This window comes from Cygnus olor, chromosome 15, assembly GCF_009769625.2.
Source record: "Cygnus olor isolate bCygOlo1 chromosome 15, bCygOlo1.pri.v2, whole genome shotgun sequence".
In the NCBI taxonomy this organism is placed as follows: domain Eukaryota; kingdom Metazoa; phylum Chordata; class Aves; order Anseriformes; family Anatidae; genus Cygnus; species Cygnus olor.
In genome coordinates, this window is record NC_049183.1 from 5,075,247 (window position 1) to 5,092,628 (window position 17,382).

General features: G+C 56.6%; 1 protein-coding gene across 12 annotated transcripts in view; it reads left to right on the plus strand.

Annotated features, from left to right (window-relative positions):
• The window catches only part of LOC121078304 (ankyrin repeat and fibronectin type-III domain-containing protein 1-like), a 216,402-nt gene that overhangs the window by 62,725 nt on the left and 136,295 nt on the right, over window positions 1–17,382 (plus strand). For 11 of the 12 annotated variants that reach the window (XM_040574318.1, XM_040574319.1, XM_040574320.1 and 8 more), the window contains 2 exons: window positions 11,020–11,213; window positions 16,088–16,317. In XM_040574318.1, the coding sequence (XP_040430252.1) occupies window positions 11,141–11,213; window positions 16,088–16,317 (303 nt within the window). In that variant the 5' untranslated portion in view covers window positions 11,020–11,140. Of the gene's footprint in view, window positions 1–1,202; window positions 1,285–11,019; window positions 11,214–16,087; window positions 16,318–17,382 lie in introns of those variants that run through there. The other variant, XM_040574324.1, reaches the window with a different exon arrangement.

The following is a 17,382-nucleotide window of genomic DNA, read 5'->3' on the forward strand; positions in this document are numbered from 1 at the left end:
TTTTGTTTTGTGAGCAGAGTGGCAGTGCCACGGGAGGAAATGACATTTAGCTTCTGTTGTATGACTGAGCTGCCTGGGCTCTGCATGTTGAACCTAGAGGTTTTTTTTTTAGCTTTGCTCTCAGAGCCTTTTTCCCTGTTGTTTGTATTGCTGTGGCTGTGCCATAGCAGGAAGGAGCTTGGGGAGCAGTGTGGAGAAGAAATCTCTCTTCCCAGTGAGCCTGCTCTCGCATGGGGCCCCTCCGGTGTGCCCTGGCTCCCGGCTGCAGGTCCTGCCCCGGGGGACTGTGGCCGCCCCTCTTCGTGTCCTGTCGTGATGGCTCCCACCAAATTGCATGCACATGGGTGCCTGAGCTGGCTGGGCAATTCAGGCTTGCTGGTTCAGACAGGCTGGAAAGGCACCTCTGTGCTCTTAGCATCCTCTTTTTGGGTCTGGGGGCTATGTCCCATCTAAATCCCAGTGATGGGGTGTGCACCCGGCTTTCCTCCTCCACGCCTAGCTCCTGAGCTCCTTTTAAAGCCCAGTGCTAGGACAGGAGATGAGGTTGAGAGCCGACTATCTTCTGCACACGCTGAAGCTAATCTTTGCCTGGATTAGGCAGAAAACAGATAGTCATCCTTTATTTTGGAATGATAGCTGGGTGGCCCAGCGGGAGGAAGAGGAAGTCATATTGGTATTAAGGAGAATTACATATGTAGCATGACTGCAGAAAACTCCGGCAGCAAGCCTCGGCCTGTGAGTCATGGTTGCTAGAAAGACTGTTTGATGCCTCATTCCCCCACTGTTTTGGCACTGAGTCACAGCTGGGTGGGTGTGCAGGTAGGAAACAGAGGCACCGGCAGCACACACCGGGGGCTGCGCGCAGCGCGGGGAAGGAAGCGGTTTCACACGGCGGATGCGAATGTGAACAGCTTCTAATAAAAGTGGTGGCTGGCGAGGGGAAGGTTCCTGCCTGCAATCAGGGGGCAGGGTTATGTCCCTGTTTTACCTCCCTCGGCTGGCTGTGTTTGGGTTTCTGTGGCAAGATTTTGGTAGCGGGAGCCTAGAAATTGCCTCAGGCTAGAGAAGACGCTAACTTGGCTCTATACGAGAGAAGCTGCCCATGTTAGAGAAGTCCTAGAAGGGACCTGCTGCTGGCCAGAGCTGAGCTATGAGCTGCACTGGCTGTGCCTCTGGGAGAACAGGTTTGAGGAAGGGTTAACAAAGAAAAAACAATGCTGTGCAAGAGCAGCTGGGAGAGAGGAGCAGGAAAATACAGAAAGAAGCAATCCCAGAGACACCAAGGTGAGTGAAGGAGGGGCAGAAGTCCCCCTGCAGCCCACGGGTCCCACACGGAGCAGATCTCCACGCTGCAGCCCGTGGAGGAGCCCCCGGTGGAGCAGGTGGATGTGGCCTGGAGGAGGCTGCGGCCCACGGAGAGCCCCCGCAGGAGCAGGCCCCGGGCCGGAGCTGCAGCCCGTGGAGAGGAGCCCACGCAGGAGCAGGGGGTCTGGGGGGAGCTGCCGCCCATGGGGGACCCGTGCTGGAGCAGTTTGCTCCTGGGGGATGGACCCCACGGTACAGGGCAGAGTGACCATGAAGAAGCATCAGAGATGAAGCATCAGGGGCTGACCACAGCCGCCATTGCCCTGCACCACTTGGGGGGAGGAAGGAGAAGGGAGTGGCCGGGGGGGAGAAGGTGTTTTCAGTTTGCTTTTAGTTTCTCGCTGCTCTAGCCTGTTAGTGCTAGGCAATAAATTACATTAATCTCTCTCCGTTGACTCTGTTTTGCCCTTGACGCTAATTGGTGAGCGATCTTCCTGTCCTTATCTCAACCCCCGAGCCCTTTCCCATCGTATTTTCTCCCCCTCTTCCTCTGGGAGCGTCGCATGGCGGAGTTCAGCAGGGTCCAGCTCCCCCTGCTCGCAGCCCCTCGGCTGCCTCAACCCTTTGGGGTGTGCTGTTTGGTTACGTACAAGTGGTTGTGCAGGGGAGAAGAGGAGAAACAGCCTCAGTTTGGGTGCGTGGGGGGGGCGGCCATCTGCAGGCCCCTCACGAGGAGCAGGTCCTGAGGGCCCGCAGCAGGGACAGAGCTGTGTGGGGCTGCTGAACCCTTGGAGGGGCAAGGGGGGCGTGACAACCCCACATCTGGACTCTGGAAGAAACATTTCAAAGGGGAAAAGAAAAAAAGGAGATTCTGGAGCGTTTGAAATAGGAAGGGCAGAGTACTTTGGGCCTGAACGGAGCTGGTGTTGGTGTGTTCTGAGAGCTTGGGTGACCGCCTTTATTACACAGGCCAAACTCCCACCTGTTTTAACATTTATTTTTGCCTGCAAATCCATGTTTATGAAAAACTGGGAAGCTTCATTGTGCTTCTCTGTTACGGAAAAAATAGCTAAAATTTAGATTTTGCAAGGACTCTGTCCTGGTGTGCGGTGTGAGATTCCTCTGAGCTGCACCCCCAGCTGGCACCACCGTGGTTACAGGGGTTGGTTCGCAGAGCAGTAGAAATGTATTAAAATAAATGTTATTTATTCTTACCACCCTGCTGGCCCTCCAGCAGTCACACTTGTGGGACCAGAAGCTGTTTCCATGTCTCTGCTGAGGAAGCTCCCTGCCTATGGCAGGGGGTTGGAACTGGATGATCTTTGAGGACCTTTCCAACCTGAGCTGCTCCGTCTCTGACTCTGGTGCTGGCTGGGCTGGCCTGCTCGGGGTTTCGTCCTCCGGTGAGCCCTGGTCAGCACAAAACCCCAGGCATGGCTCCAGCCTGCTTCTGCACCAACCACCCAGCGCCCATCAGATGATGGTGAGGAATAAATAGGTGGAGAATATGCATTCTGTGACCGACACAGAAATGCAGTTCTCGTTACAGGTGCTATTAACCCTTTGGGGTGTGCTGTTTGATTACGTACAAGTGGTTGTACAGGGGAGAGAAGGAGAAGCAGCTTCAGGGCTGGGCTGTAGGGCTGGAAGAGGCACCGAAGCAGTGGGTTTCATAGCCATGTGGGTTCACTTTCCTGTGCATGTGCCTTGTAAGGCTCTGAAGCAAGCAGCTGCGCTGGCTTTTAATGGCAGAGCAGCCTTTTCCGGAGAGAGGTGGAGAGAGCAGGAGCTTATTCAAAATGATGATTTTTTGGGAGCGTTTTTCTTCCCAGGGGGCAGCAGACATGTTTCCCCCTCGCAGGACCTGTCTCTGCCTTTATCTGCGGTTGCTGGGCTGGAATTGCCCCATCCTTGCAGCCGAGCTGGCAGGCAGGGCTGTGCTCAGGAGCAGGAGCTTTGCTGCTGGTGCTACCAGGGCTGGGCCCGCGGGGCGGCTCCGTGCTTTGCGTGCTGGTGGCAGTGGGCACGGCGCTCTGCTCGCTGAGGCTGGGCGTGCTGCGCCTGGCGGCTGACCAAAACACCCTAGTGCGATGACAGGGGTGGGTTTCCTGTCTGTTGTTTCAGGGCTGTTTGCTCCTCGTGCTTTCTTTGTGTCTGTCTGGTGGTGGCAGACGGACGGACAAACCCACCCAGCCTCATGGTGGCGGAGGCGAGTGCTGCCACCAGGAGCCCTGCCCTCGCCAAAGGCTTTGCATCCTCTCCTTTGTGCATCTGTTACTCCTTCATTAAAAAAACCAAAACCAACCAAACAAAAAACATTTCTTAGGGGTGTTACTGCAACATGTCATAAATCTGCCCTGTTGGCTGGGCTTGTGCTCTCCCAACCGTGGTAGTATCGCTTCTGATGCTGCTGATGTTCTGGTGCTTCAGAACAAAACCCAGGATGGCCAAAGGCTCTGGAGGGAGGCAGCTGCCCTGTGGTGCCCAGGAGGGTTTAAAACAACAATATGCTGTGCAAACCTGTGCTTTGAAATAAGCTTTTTGACCAAAATATCAAATAATTATTTTTTTTGCCAGGGGTTAGTAGAGATAGGCCAGCTTTGCCATTGTTAACCTCAAATGCCGGAAGGCTTGGTCGTGCTGTAGAAACGATGGATTTTAAAACAAGCCAAGCTTTCTGCGTCAGAGCATTCAGAGTTCATGCCTGAAGCATTTCGCCCATGTCTGTGAGCAGCAGCAGTCTCCTGTACGAGATGATCTCAGCTTCCTTTGTCTCCTTTGCTGTGTGACTTGGATTTTGGAGCACCAAGGGGAAGTCGGCCCCATGCCTTGAGGCTTGAGATGGGGTCGGGAGCTTGGCCAGGCAGCCGGCGAGCACCTGGGGGGGCCGGGTAGCAGTGAGGGCACATTCCTGCTCTTCTCCTGCTGCGGGGCTTTGCGCCCGCCTGCGGTCAGTGAGAAGAGGCCAGCGGGTGCTGGAGGTGGTGGCCGTGCTGACGCCGTGCTGAGCCGCCTCCGCGTCCTCCCCAGGAGGTGCTGGCACGTGTACAGGAGGCCGCTGCATATTTATCTGCAAGGTAGCCAGCCAGGATGCTCATCTTCCGTGTTACCTACGCTTCATTAGCCTTTGTCTCTGAAATTTTCTAAGGGCAAGCAGGAGTTGAATAATTGCCATGATAGAAGAGCGGGAGCCAGGGCTATGGCTCAGCATCATGTGTGTCTGGGAACGGGCAGGTTTTTTCTCTGCCCCAGGTTTTGGCAGGTCACATAAGCTCTTCTCGTCACTGCTTTCCTCAGCCTTTAAATATAAACTGTTAATAACGGTGTGTGCCTGAAAGGTTTGTTGTTTAAAACAAAGGACTGTGTATAATTGTCTGCATTGCTCTTCTCCGTGAGCCCTTCACGTTTCCCTGCTGAGCGTTCGAGATGCCTTCAGCATCCGCTCTGCCTCGCGGGTGCCTGGGGGCAGCAGAGCCTGGTGCTGGGCACGGGGACGTGGGCGAGGGTGCAGGTGATGCTCTCCGGCCGCGCAGGGAGGACGCTCGCTTGCTTTGCTGTCCTGCTGGCACGAGAGCGCATTCACCTTCGTCTGCCCTCCTTCCCCACTTACCAAAGAAAGCTCTGTGAGCTGGGGGAATCTTCACACCCCCTAAACGTTTCTGCTGCTTTCCCTGGCCCTGGGGACTTTCTGTTTTCGGACTTCTGTTTTTTCCGAGTGGCTGCTGGAGTGTGGCAGGGACAGCACGTATCTGTGCTGGGATCTCGTCGGGGCGCGTGGCTGGGGAGCAGAGCTGGGGTACGCGGTGCTTTTAAGGAGAGACACCAGCACGTTGGGAGCGAACGAAGGGCCCTCGGAGTATTTCATTTCCCCATTTAGACTCAGCACATAAGCAAATGTTGAAATGGAAGCCTTGTAAAGCACAGCCACGGTGCTTGGGTTCAGAACTGCTCATCTGAAATGTATATATTTTCCCAGAAAAAGGGAGAGATGCCGTCTGGGCCCTTGCTGGTGTCTTTTCCTGTCGACCAGCTTTGCAAAACCCAACGGGGATGGTGTCAGTGGCGCTGGGGGTGAGTGCCCACACAGTGGAAGTGGGTCTGCCGCACTGGAGGGATGCGGTGCTGTCGGCAGTCCCCATAGGTGACGCCGACTGTCGCATGGCTGAGCGCTCTCGTGGTTGCGGGGTGCTGTGCCGGGGGGCTTTGATCACCCAGCGCATCGGGACCCTCCCGGGCATCCCTTCTGGTGGGACCGGGTGGGTTATGTGGGCTCCGAACCATCAGGGCTCGGTGGGAGGCTGCTGCGATGGGAAGCGCTTTTGGCCTTTTTCTGGGAAATTTGGTAATTGTTTTTTTTTTTGGTGGGCCATTTCTGGTGCGTGGCTGGGCTTGGAGGAGGCAAGAGACACTGAATGCTCTTCCTCCAGCTCTCCCAAAGCATTTCCCCGAGCTCCTCCCGGCATTTTGGGGCACGCAGGGTGTGCGAGCTCTGCTCCTGCACCTCCCAGGACCCTCGAGGTCCTTGGCACCCGTCGGAACGGAGACGCTGCTTGGCAGGGCTGGCGGCGGCTGCGGCCCCAGCGCCGGGCTGCTCTGTGCTGTGCCTGGGCGATGGCCCCTGCCGGAGCGATGCTCTTCACTCTGGAGAGATAGCGGGAGAGGAAGCTTTTGCAAACCAGCTGGTAGAAATCATGATATTTACCGGCTCACAGCTGAGCTTGGGAAAGGTATTTTTATAGCTTCACATGTTTTTTTTTTTTTTTTATTTCTTTTTTTTCCCTTCCTGAACTTGTAAGCTGAATACTGTTTTGGTTTTTTGTTTTGCTTTGAAACTGCTTCACAGCCAGATAAAAGCTGCTCTGTTTTCAGCTATCGTCCTCCGCTCCACAGCCCTTGTTACCTTTTAGCAGCATGAAGACAGTTTTGCGGAGGCTTGGCTGGAATTGGGAAGAGGGCGATGCTGCACGGCTCAGCTCCTCCAACTGTGCCCGGCTCAGGCAGCAGAAGGGCTTGCTGCTGCCTCTGGGCTGGTCCCAAACAGCTGAAGGATGTCACCGGGCACGGTGCGTGGTCCCTGCCGTGCCCCCTGCCTCCCCGGGCCCTCCCGAGCTCCTCTTGCTCCAGGGATGCTCTCGGGAGCAGGGGGCACGTGGCAGCGGTGCCTTGGGGGGTGGTGGGGAGCGGCGTGGGGCGGGTGGCAGGGGTCGGCCGTGCCCCGTGCGGTGCCGTGGGGTCTCTGCTCCGCCGGGCACCTCCCTCGGTGGCTCTGCGTGATGTGCCGGGGGACCCGGCGAGGTGCGGGGCTGCAGCTGACGGCTGGGTAGCTTGGCCTGAGCGTGGGGCAAGAGCAGAAGATCGGCTCGGGGTGGGTGTTCCCGAGTGTGAAGGGTGGATTTCTCAGCGATCCGTGCTGGCTTCGCAATTCACAGGGTCACTGGAAAAGCGGCAGTGACTCACGGCTGAGGTTTTCAGAGCAAACTCGGGTGTGATTCTCCAAGCACGCCGATGCCCCGTGAAGGCTGCACTGCTCCTGGTCCCTGCGGCTTTGGTTTCCGAGGCTACCCGGGTGCTGTCACCCGGGCTGGGTCCCTGCAAGCTGGTCCAGGGAAGGGTTTCTCCCAGCAGAGGATCGCGCTGGGGGACTGCTCCTCCCAGCTCGTAGCATCTCTGGCTTTCCTGGATCCAGCTGGAACCTGTGCCGGTTTTTGAGGCCGGGTTGCTAAGTGACACCTCGGTGGAGGAGCTGCCTGAGCAGCGCTGGTGCAGCAGGAGCAGGCGCCGCTGCACGGGTGTGAGCTGGGGGCCCCGTGCCATAGCTGGGCTCCCCTGGTCCCCCGTCCCTTGTCTGGGCTCACCCCTGGGCTTCATCTCACCGTTCTCCCCCAAACCTTCAGCTTTGTAAGCTTCTGTTTCACGACAGATTTGGGGAATGGATTGACTGAGAGCATGCAGGGGAGTCGCTGAAAAGCAGCTGTGAAATTCTGGGCGGTCCTGCAGAAAGGGGGGAAACCTTTGGCTTCTCCACTGCTTTTTTTTTTTTTTTTTTTTTTTTTTTTTTGAATTCTTGTTTGGCTTCTGCGGATAGGACCTAAACCGTACGAGGGCTGTGTCCCCTTGGAGCTTTGACACATCCTTGCACGTCGGGGCTGTGCCCGCGGTGCAGCACAGGAGCAGGCAGGCGAGGTGCGGGGCTCCCTGCCGCCTGCTCCCCTGCGGCTGCGGTCACTGCTGGGCACTGCCTGCACCTCCAGCCCGGCTCTGTGCCCTGCTCTCGTCCTCGTGTTCCCAGTTTTCGGCAGCTGTCTGACTCTGCACCCTGGGAGGAGGAGAATTAGCGCAGCATGGCTCTTGGGTTTCGCCTGTGAGCTGCTGGGGTTCAGAGCTGTGGCCAGGGGAGGCTTTGGAGCATCGCCGTCCTCGAACGCTTCCAGGAGCTGTGCTGGAGGTGACCTGCGAGTCGGTGATATTCACTTGGATTTGGGATTGCGAGAGCAATGGCTTGGGGTTATTTTCCCTCCTGTTTGTTTTCTCTGTTATGTTGCTGGCTTTCTACTGTGGCCGGCATGGGGATTTCTCCATCCTTTCCTTGGGTGAGGCAGAGGCTCTCTCTTCTCTCTTTTAAAATGAAAATAAACCGGGTCAGGCTGGGAGGTGGCTTTTTCCACACCAAAACAAACAGGGAGGAGAGGTTGGGGGGAAGCAGGTGTTGCTTGCAGGGTTCTGGCTTTCCCTGGGTGACTTGCGTTAGCCTTCTTTCTGCGCCTCCCTGCCCTTTATCTCTGCTCAGCCCTTTCGCTCTCCTTCCCTGCAGTTCCAGCCACCGGAGAAGCCACCCAGTAAGGACACCACCAGTAAGGACATCGCTGGGAGGGAGGCACTGGCTGCAGCCCTGATTTGAGACGTGCTCTGCCTCTTTTTTTTCGTCACGGCGGCTGCTTTTGCTAGCTGGTGTGCTTTCAGGAAAAGCCTGGGGAAAGCAGCACCTGTGGCCCTGGGTGTCGTGGGCTGTGGCTCAGGTGGGGAGGGCGAAGCTGGGGCAGTTTGTGCTTCTGCCACCACCCTGTGCCCTGCGGCTGTCCCGGGGGGTGACAGGGACCTGGCCCTGGTGCCTGTGCTCACATTTCCCCATCTGGCCGTGGGCTGGGAGCGACGGGGCCATCACCGGGCTCCTGCCTCAGCTTTCACGTGCAGCCAGAAGGATTTTGCCACCCTTGTCAGGACTTGAGTATGTGCTCTCCTTCCTACCAAAACACCAAACAGCTGCTATTTATAGGCTGTAACAGCATTGATTATGGCTTTTCTAATTGAGCTTTACATTCCCATCAGGGATCTTTACTAATGGGATGTGGCATCCTTGATAACACAAAGCTCTGGAGCCTGCCCGGGAAGCATCCGTCGGTGCAACGTGACTTCCCGGTGGCAGGCATCGGGTCCTGGCTGGCAGCTGCTGCCGAGGCCGTTGTACACGGGGTGGCAGGTCCGCGGAGCTGGGCTGTGCTTGGGAATTCAAGTCAGATTTCAGAGAGAAACAGGTTTCTGGCTGCCAACTGAGTCTTTGCTCTTTCTGATATAAATCATTGTCTTCAGCTGCACAGCTTAAAAATATCTCCTCCAGGGGCATGGATTCTTCCCTTTTTACCCTCGTGCAGTCTGGGCGAGCGGCGGTGTAGGCACAAAGTCGTGTTAGCATTTAAAATGCTAATGCCACTCTGCAGTCGATGGAGCTATACGCAGGTGCATTTATAAAAGCACCGAGATTTACGTGCCAGAAAAAAAATATGTTTTGAACTCGGACAGAGCCCAGGGCTCGTTTCTGCGGCGCAGCAGTGTGCTAAGTTGCATCCCTTTTGTCTTGTGCCAGCGCAATGTGTTACCGTGAGAGCTACGTAGGTCTCACTGAAATAGGAACAGCCCGGGGTGCTGGTTCTATTCTCGCCTCTCCTGGCATAGCTTGCTTTCACGTGGATGCGGGTGAAGCACAGGGAAGGCTTGGGGCGGAGGGCTGGCACGGTGCCGTCCCTGCGGCCGTCCCCATCCCCTCAGCGCTCAGTGACCGCTCTGTGGGGCCGGGCGGCATCGCCTGTGGATCCAGGGTGAATCCAACCAACGCCACCCCTTTGTAAACCTCCTGATGTGCCCCCCGGGTAGAGGCCTGGGTGCGAGGCCCCTGCCTTCCTGCCCTGCGTCCCGCGGGAGGCGGCTGCGGCTCGGCGCCTCGCCCGGCTCCATCACAGGGTCGCGGAAGGGTTGAGGCCGTCACTGCTTGCCCGTGAATCGCATCCGATGCCGACACCAGGCGGGCACCGCTGCCACATTTGTAAGGGAGTGAGAAACGATCATCGTAATAAATGGAGTGGTGACAGGCAGCCGCAGCGGGTCGGGAGCGTTGGCACGATCGGCTCTACCTGCCTGACCTTGAGGAGTCGCTCGGAGGAAATGGGATAAATTCAGTGCTGCGGGAAGGTGGGGTGCTGTCCCCACGGTCTGCACTGGCACCTCGGCCCCAGTCCTTGTGGTGCTCAGGGAGCACAGAGGAGGGCTGTGGGAGCAACCGCAGGGAAGGAAAGTTCATTTTGTAAGAAGAGACTGAAAGAGCCTCCTTTATCAGCTTGGAAAAATGCAGGAAAAAAGGGGATATGACTGCTGTATGACGGAAATTAATCGTGGGAGCAAGCACCGGAGAGGGAAAACAATTATTTAAGCTGAAGGTTAATATTGGCGCAAGAACAAATGAGTACCGCCTAGCTGAGAACTGAATTTCAGGTGGAAATTCAAAGTTCCTTCTCATTCAGCTCGAGATTTGGGAAGAGCCTTTTGCACGGAGGAGCCTTTCGCCGAGCCCCTTGGGGTGTGCGGGGAGCCCGGCGGGGCGCGTGCGGTGTGACAAGGAGGGGACAGGGCTGGGTGGCCGTGGGTGAGACCCTGCCACCCCTGGGTGGGACCTCTGCAGTGTGGCCTGGGCCAGCGCTGTCCCCAAGGACAGCAGCTGGGGACCGTCCCTTGGGGCATGCTGCGGGATGGAGCTCAGCGAACAGGGAGCTGCTCCCTGGCTCCCTCCACCCCCCCAAAACTGGTGTACTCTGGCTTTTTGGAGGAAAACTTTGGCTTGTGGTCCCGCTGAGCACCTGGGCATGCAGCTGGGGCTCCCCGTTGCCAGCCTTGGTTGAGTTGTACCCATGGAGACCTTGAGCTTGTGTTTGTACCCGCGTGGCACGAAGCCCGTGTCACCTCCGTGGGGCGTTCCCTGCAGCGTGCTCCACCTCGCTCCTCCGCACCTTCCTCGTGCGTGTCTGGGGCCCCCAGCGCTTCTCTACCACAAAAAGCATCAGCTGGCTTAGATGATACTCAGTGCCCTGTGGAGGTTTTATTCCCTTAAAAGCTTTTCGTATTGTTTCAGTCTTGAACCCTCTGGTTTGTTTATTTACTGACTTCTGACAGTCTGTGAGTTTCAGGGTGGGCTAGGCTGGAGGTGCTAAATGGTCAAAGTGCTGATTGTGGCTCGCAGCTCAAGATGCAAATCCTAATTGGAATGCCCCGGGGAAGGGAGAAGGTTTTGCTGAAATAGCAGCGGCTTTGCAAACTGGGAAGAACCGCGTGCTGTCAGTCCAGTGGCAGTGCTGTGCGTTACGGACGTGTCCTGCAGGGAAGGTCCTGGCTTGAAGGCAGCCGTTCCACCTGCTCCAATGCACGCACCCTCTGTTTTCTCCCCTGCAGGTCTCTGGACAGAAAGCTGCAGAGACCGCTCCTGGGGAAGTCCCGAACGCTGCCCAGCATCCCGCAGTCCCCGGTCCTGAGCAGGCTTCCCCTCCTTGACTCCACAGCATATAGGGAAGAGATGCCGGAGCAGAAGTCCTACAAGAAGCACTCGGCCTCTGATGGCCAGAAGGGCTGCACGGTCCCATCTGCTGGTGAGTGCCGGGGAGAGCTTTCTGCCCGTTCTGCCTGGGGGCCAGCAAAATTTTATCCAACGTGTCCTTGTTCTCTAGGGGTGCGAACAGCAAGGTAAATCCAGTCCCTGTCTGTGGGGGGTTTATCCTGCCTCAAAACCAAATGTTCTTGATGAGATTTTTTTTTTTGTCCACTTCTGAGCCTTTCTGAACCTGATATTTAAACCTTCCCACCTTTTATTACACTGATGAAAAAGCTGCATCGGGCTGTGAGAGCCCCTGGCTTGGAGGTGATGCTCAGAGCGTCAGACCTGGGTCTCCTGGCCACACGCGAGCTGCTGCTCCGGGTTCCTCTGGCCTCCCCAACGGACCGAGGTGCCTTTCTTCTGCAGCATCGAGTGGCTTCAGGGCGCTCGTTGCTGGTCCCCGCGGGGTGGCACTGCGTGGCTGTGCCGTGGTCCTGGCCCGGGGTGGGGGTTTGCTGTGGCAGATGCTCCCCAGCCTGGGGGCGTGCGTTGGCCTTCATGTCAACAGAGGATTTTTTTACCGCGTTCTGTTCTTGTGCTGATCCTGATGAAATACTAATATGGTCAGACCAGCTGCTCTGAGCAAGTTTATTGGCAAAACTGTTGATGGGCAAAGTGTTTCACGCTTCTGGTGCCAGCAGAATCACGCTGGGGCCATAAGAACGATGGGGAAAGCGATTAGCACTGAAACAGAGATAAGGCTGGCGAGCCAGGGCTGACAATCCAGTGCAAAATAAAACCCTTATAAAATAGCTGCCGTCTACCAGCACTATTTGATTTTTTTATTTCTTTAAAAAAAATTTTAAATCTAACCCCCTCGCTGTCAGATTGCTGCAAGCTCTACCAAGCAGAGCAGCTGTCCAAGCCATGGATTAATTTTAAAGCTCTGCAGACTGCGTTTCATTTCCTGGTGCTACTAATTCTCCCAAAAGAGCAGGTCTGGGCGTGGGAGGGAGGACTGTGGAAAGCTCGTGTAGCTGCCTCCTGGGGACAGGAGGGATGGGGACACTTGGGAGTGGGTAGGTAATGGCAGGTAACTCCGTGCTTGGAATCAGAGGGCTCGTGCTACTCCGTGAGTCCTCCAAATCTCCTGGGCCACCAAGGCATGGTTTGCAAGGACAGACCTGAATGCGTAGTGGAGATCTGCGTCCTGGTAGAGGGCAAAAAGACGTGCCTACCAAGACTCGTGTGTGCAAGAGCACCCACCGCAAAGGGCGCAGCACCTGCAGCAGGTCTCTGGCTGGTGTGCTGGTGCTTCCAGAGAGCTGTGCTGGAGGGGGAGGTTGGCGTGAGGCTGGGGGGTGACATCCCAGCATGAGCCAGACTGCAAACCCTGCCACCTTCTGCTGCCAATATCTCCTTTGACTTGTACATGTCAAACAGCCACCCTAGAGCAGACTGGGCGCAGCCTGCCCTGCGCAGCAGTGTAGGGGAGGGAGCTGGTTGCACCTACACCTGGTTAGGATGTTGCTTTATTTGTGGCTGGAAGGTGTCTGGGATGGTAGGAAGAGGAGTATGGAAATAGTTCGGAAGCTCCCTCCATAGCCAGAGCTGTAGATGAATGAATGAGTTGTTGTTTTCTATCCAGAACCTCCCAGGCTTTTTTTCTGGCTCCTTGACACTCCGGAGCTGCTAATTAGCTACTCATTAAGCCTATCAGCATGCTGTCATGAAGAAAAGATGCTTTTCTCAGCATTGCCTAGTTATTGTATCAGTCTCTCACAGCCTGGATCACAGTTTAGCAGTATTTACCTGTAATAGGCAGGGCTCAGACAAATTTAGTCTTCGGTGACTTAGGTAAATGCCAGAGCCCTGGCCTGACTTGCAGGGGTGCGGCATCTCTCTGGCTGCAGGGACTGTGCCAGTAGTGGAACGTGACATCTGGACAGGAGGACAAGAGCAAAGCACTGCATGGGCCAGAGGTTTACGGAGCCCTCTGTATGCTGGCGAGGAAGGGAGGGTTCCCCCAGCACCTGCCTTGCCCCAAACCATTGACCATTTGCTAGCATTGCGTTGGTATCGCACTGTGAGCCTCGTGTGCTGGCAGCACAGAGAAACGCGCTGCCTTTCGCTTGCCACTCCTTATTCCGTGCCCATGGGAAGTCTTAGGGATGGGATCGAGAATTTTTTGCTGTTGCCCTCTCTTCTCTTCCTTCTGCAGCAGGACCCTGAGCTCGGAGCAGAACCCTGCAGTCAACTTCTCTAATACTCACCTGAGTGTGTTCTGGTAGCCCACAAAGGCTGGAGGAGTGCCAGCCTCGCATCTCTGTTGAAGTCCAGCACGGGCACGTGGCCACCTCCTGAAACACCTTTGCTTGCCGTGGTGCGCTTGCAGCAGGATGGCGGTGCTGGCTCCCTGCTCCTCTCCCTGCTGCTGTGCTGCTTGGTGAAGGGAGGGCTCTGACGCTGTAGCCTGGGACCTGGGCAACGTGCCACCAGCATGCGGCAGAGGAGCACGAGGCCCTTCTTCCACCAGGCCGCGAGTGCTGAAGAAAGCCTTGTGCCGCCCGCGGGGCTGAGTGCTCGGTCTGGCCGCGCTGAGCGCGTGGCATGGCTGGAGGGTCTGTGTTCTCGCTGCCCCTCCATCTTTCATGTCCTTCTGTCTCCCTAATGAATGCTTCAAGTCCAGAAAGAAGAAAGGGTTTGCAGCAGTCACAGTTGCCAAGCCCAGGAAGATGCTTTTAGTCTTTTGGAGGTACCCATTTTGCCAGGCGTAGCGCTGGGTGGTGGGAGGGTGGAAGATCACGAGGGTAGCTGGCCTCCAGCCTGCGGGCTTGCTCTTTCCCCTCCAGGGACTTCTGCTCTTGGTCTTTCCCTCTGACCTCTCCAGGCTCCGGGCTTCATCACTGACTTACCTGCTTGGTAGAAATCAGGAACAAGCTCCTTCAGCATGTACAAAACCTTTTTGGGATAGATAAGGTCCCGACCTCCTCTGTGACACTTCCCTGTGCCCGGGGAGGAGGCCCTGCACCCCTTACACCCGAGCAGGGGAGAAGTGGATCAGGAGATGAGGCGGATCAGGCTGGGTTTGGGTGAGCAGCTCTGCCTGTGCAGAGCTCAGCATGCAGCCTTGGTCGTCCTTGCTCCGGGGCAGCAAGTGGTGGCTGTGCCCAGCTCGCTGTGGGGCCAGGAGATGAGCTGGGGCAGCGGGGCCGGCTCCTTTGTGCGTGGTTTTGCTGCTGTCAGCGGCGTGTCTGCCCCGGCCCTCCTGCCTCGTCCCCGGGCGGTGCTGCAGTGCGGTGGCAGCTGGGACCTGGGCGCCGATTGACGTGTTTGCGCGTTGAATAATCACAGCTTTCAAACAGCAGTTCCTGTGTTGGATGAGTTGACATTTGGAGAGGAGCAGCAGCAGCTTATTAAAGTGAAAGCAGGGGTAAAGAGGAAAAAAAGAAAACAAAACGCTCCTAGGTAGTGATGTGCTCAGGGTTGCCTCTTTTTTGGCAGCTCTAATCGCTTCTTCTCCCTTGTCCTCTTGATTGTGCTGGTTTCTGCTCAGCGTGTCCCTGCCCCTGGGCAGGGCTCGCACCCAGGAGATGCCTTCACACCTGGAAGAAGCTGCAGGGGCTTGGGGAGCAGGGGTGGCTGTGAAAGCAGAGGCCAGCAGTCCAGCCTGCCTCTCGCTCCATGCGATGTAAATCCCACAGCCTTGCGAGGCAAACCAGACTTCACTGGCTGATTTCTGGCTGGTTTTCACCTTAGGGCCCTCACCTGCTTTCAGCTCTGGAAGGGTTTTGCTCCTCAGCCCTGGATTAGCAGGGTCACGATCATTTGTGCCTGGAGATGTTGGGTTTTTCAGAAAGCAAATAAAAACGATTTTGCCTCAGGAACAGGCTGTGGGAGGGGAGGGTTGTGAAGGCAACCCTGTGAAGTGCCCTTCAACCACCATGGCTAACAATTGGTCCGTTTTTATAATTGAGCAAGAGGGGTGTTTTTGCTAATTTATTATGGCTATCAAGAAGTGATTTGGGCTGGGAGGTGAGGAGCAGGGAAAGCTCGCTGTTTGCCAGGTGTGAGGACGGGATTGGCAACAAAAAGCACGCAGTATCCGAGCTGCTCGGAAAATAGCGGAGCAGTGATGTGGAGATGCTTACCCTCGTGCTTTGCCGTTTTCCCTTTTGTTGCAATAAAGTGCAGTCAGTCCTGTCGCAGAGCACCAGCCCTGCGTGCTCCGGGCTGTCCTCTCCCGTTCCCCACGGCAGAGCTCCGTGCCCGGGGGTTTTGTCTCTGGCACGGGTTTGCTGGTGCTGGGCTGTGCAGGTCTTGAGGGACCAGAGATCTCGTGTTTGGTCTTAGTTCCGCTGTTGATCTGCTCTTGGCCATGACATGGAGAGTGCTTTCTGCAGAAGGAGGTAACTGGAAATCCTTTTCCAATTTACGACGCTTCTGATGCCCCGGTTTCCCTATTCACAAAGTGAAATTTATTATAGTTACCAATTGCAAAGCATGTGAATACCTGCAGGAGAGGGCTTTGATGCAGGTATGTAGGATTCAACTGTGCAGTTCTACTGCAGGAATTTTATTCCTTTTAGAAAATAAAACTAGGACATTCTCTCTTAATGTGGGATGTCTTGTTGAATTTGGGGTGATGGAGAATGAGTGAGGTTTTTGTGTTCTTTACAAGTGATCCTTTCAAATGTATGACCCTATTAGAATTAAATAATAGGAAGTTTTGAAGTGTTCTTCTGAACCCCGTGTGTGGCAGCACCCATCCCTCGTAGTCCCATGGTGCGCTGGCAGAGCGTGGGTACGGCATGGGTGGAGGCGGCCTGGGGCAGACATCTCTGCCTGCACCCCTTCTCTGGGCTGCAGGGGGACACAACCCAGGGATGGCCACAGCTCTGATGGGGCGGCGTGTCCCTCTGTCCCCAGGGGAGGCCTGGCGGCTGGAGGACGACTGCATGGACCCTCCCGGGGATGCCCAGCTGCAGCCGCGGCTCCGCACGGCGGTGGAGGATGCCCCGTTCAGCCACTTCCGCACCCGCTCCTTCTACATGCGGAAGAGCCTGTCGGTCGACAACCACCTGGGGTCCCTGGGCTACGCCGTCCACCCGGCGGAGACGAAAGCCGAGCGCGTCAGGACCAAGCTGCGGCGGCAATTCGTGAGTACTCGGGGCGCCGCATCCCTCACCCGTGCTGAGTGGGTTCACAGAAACACCGACGTGTCACGGAGCTGGTTTTATGTAAAGCATTACCGAAACAGCAAAGAGGTCTCTCCAGCTTGGTGGAGCAGATAGCTGCGTCGGCTCCAGTTTGCCCACGCTGTGCCAGGAGGCCAATTGGCCCTGCTGGGCAGGCTTTGTGGTTCCCGTCCCCGCCGTGCTGCAGGCTCGCTGTAACAGCGGGGCTCGCGCTGGCTCAGGTGGCTGCTGCTCAGCCGGGCGATGTGCGGTGTGGAAATCTCATTACACCTTGGGACACTGCTGTTCAAAATACAAAACAGGGTTGAAAGCCTAAAGGAGTTTGCACTATTAGCCTTGGCCGCCGGCAATTTGGTCTTTCCAGGGGTTTGCCTCATGCCAGCAGAGGGGTGTGGGAGGAGGCTGCACTTGCAGGGAGGGCAGCGAGGCAGCCCCGACACCCTGGGGCAGCCCAGCCTCCTCCAGCACCTCGGAGCATCCTGGGGCCAGATCAGGTGCCTCACGCTCCCTGATCAATGTTTAATGGGCTTTGCGTCTCCTCTTTCCCAGAGATACTCGATACAGGGATTCGTGTGGCCTTCCTCCTGCCTCGTTACTGTCCTTGGGGTTGTAATGAGGGCTCGAGTGTCCCCACCCTGAAAAGCGCTCGGTGTTGGTTGGAAATGGATGAGGGCACTCATACAATGGGAGCAGAGTGGGGACCGGGCACCCATGCAACCCAAAGTGCTGTTGGGAGCCGTCAGCCAAGGCTGGCGGTGCTCACCCTGCCGTAGGGCTTGGACCTACACAACGCATCTTTTGGAAGCCCCGCTCCCGAAGCTGCTGACTTTCCTACAGCCTAGAGGAAATCCCCTCCTCCCTGGGCAGGGATCTTGGTCGTGGCTGCTGCTGCCTGCCCGTGGCAGGGAGTTTGGGGGAGCTGGCTGGGACCCCGGCGCCGTGAGCGGCCCAGGGACCCATCTCTGCGGGTGTGGGAAGCAGTGGCAGCATCCCAGGGAGGAAACGAGCAGCAGCGGGACGGGGAAT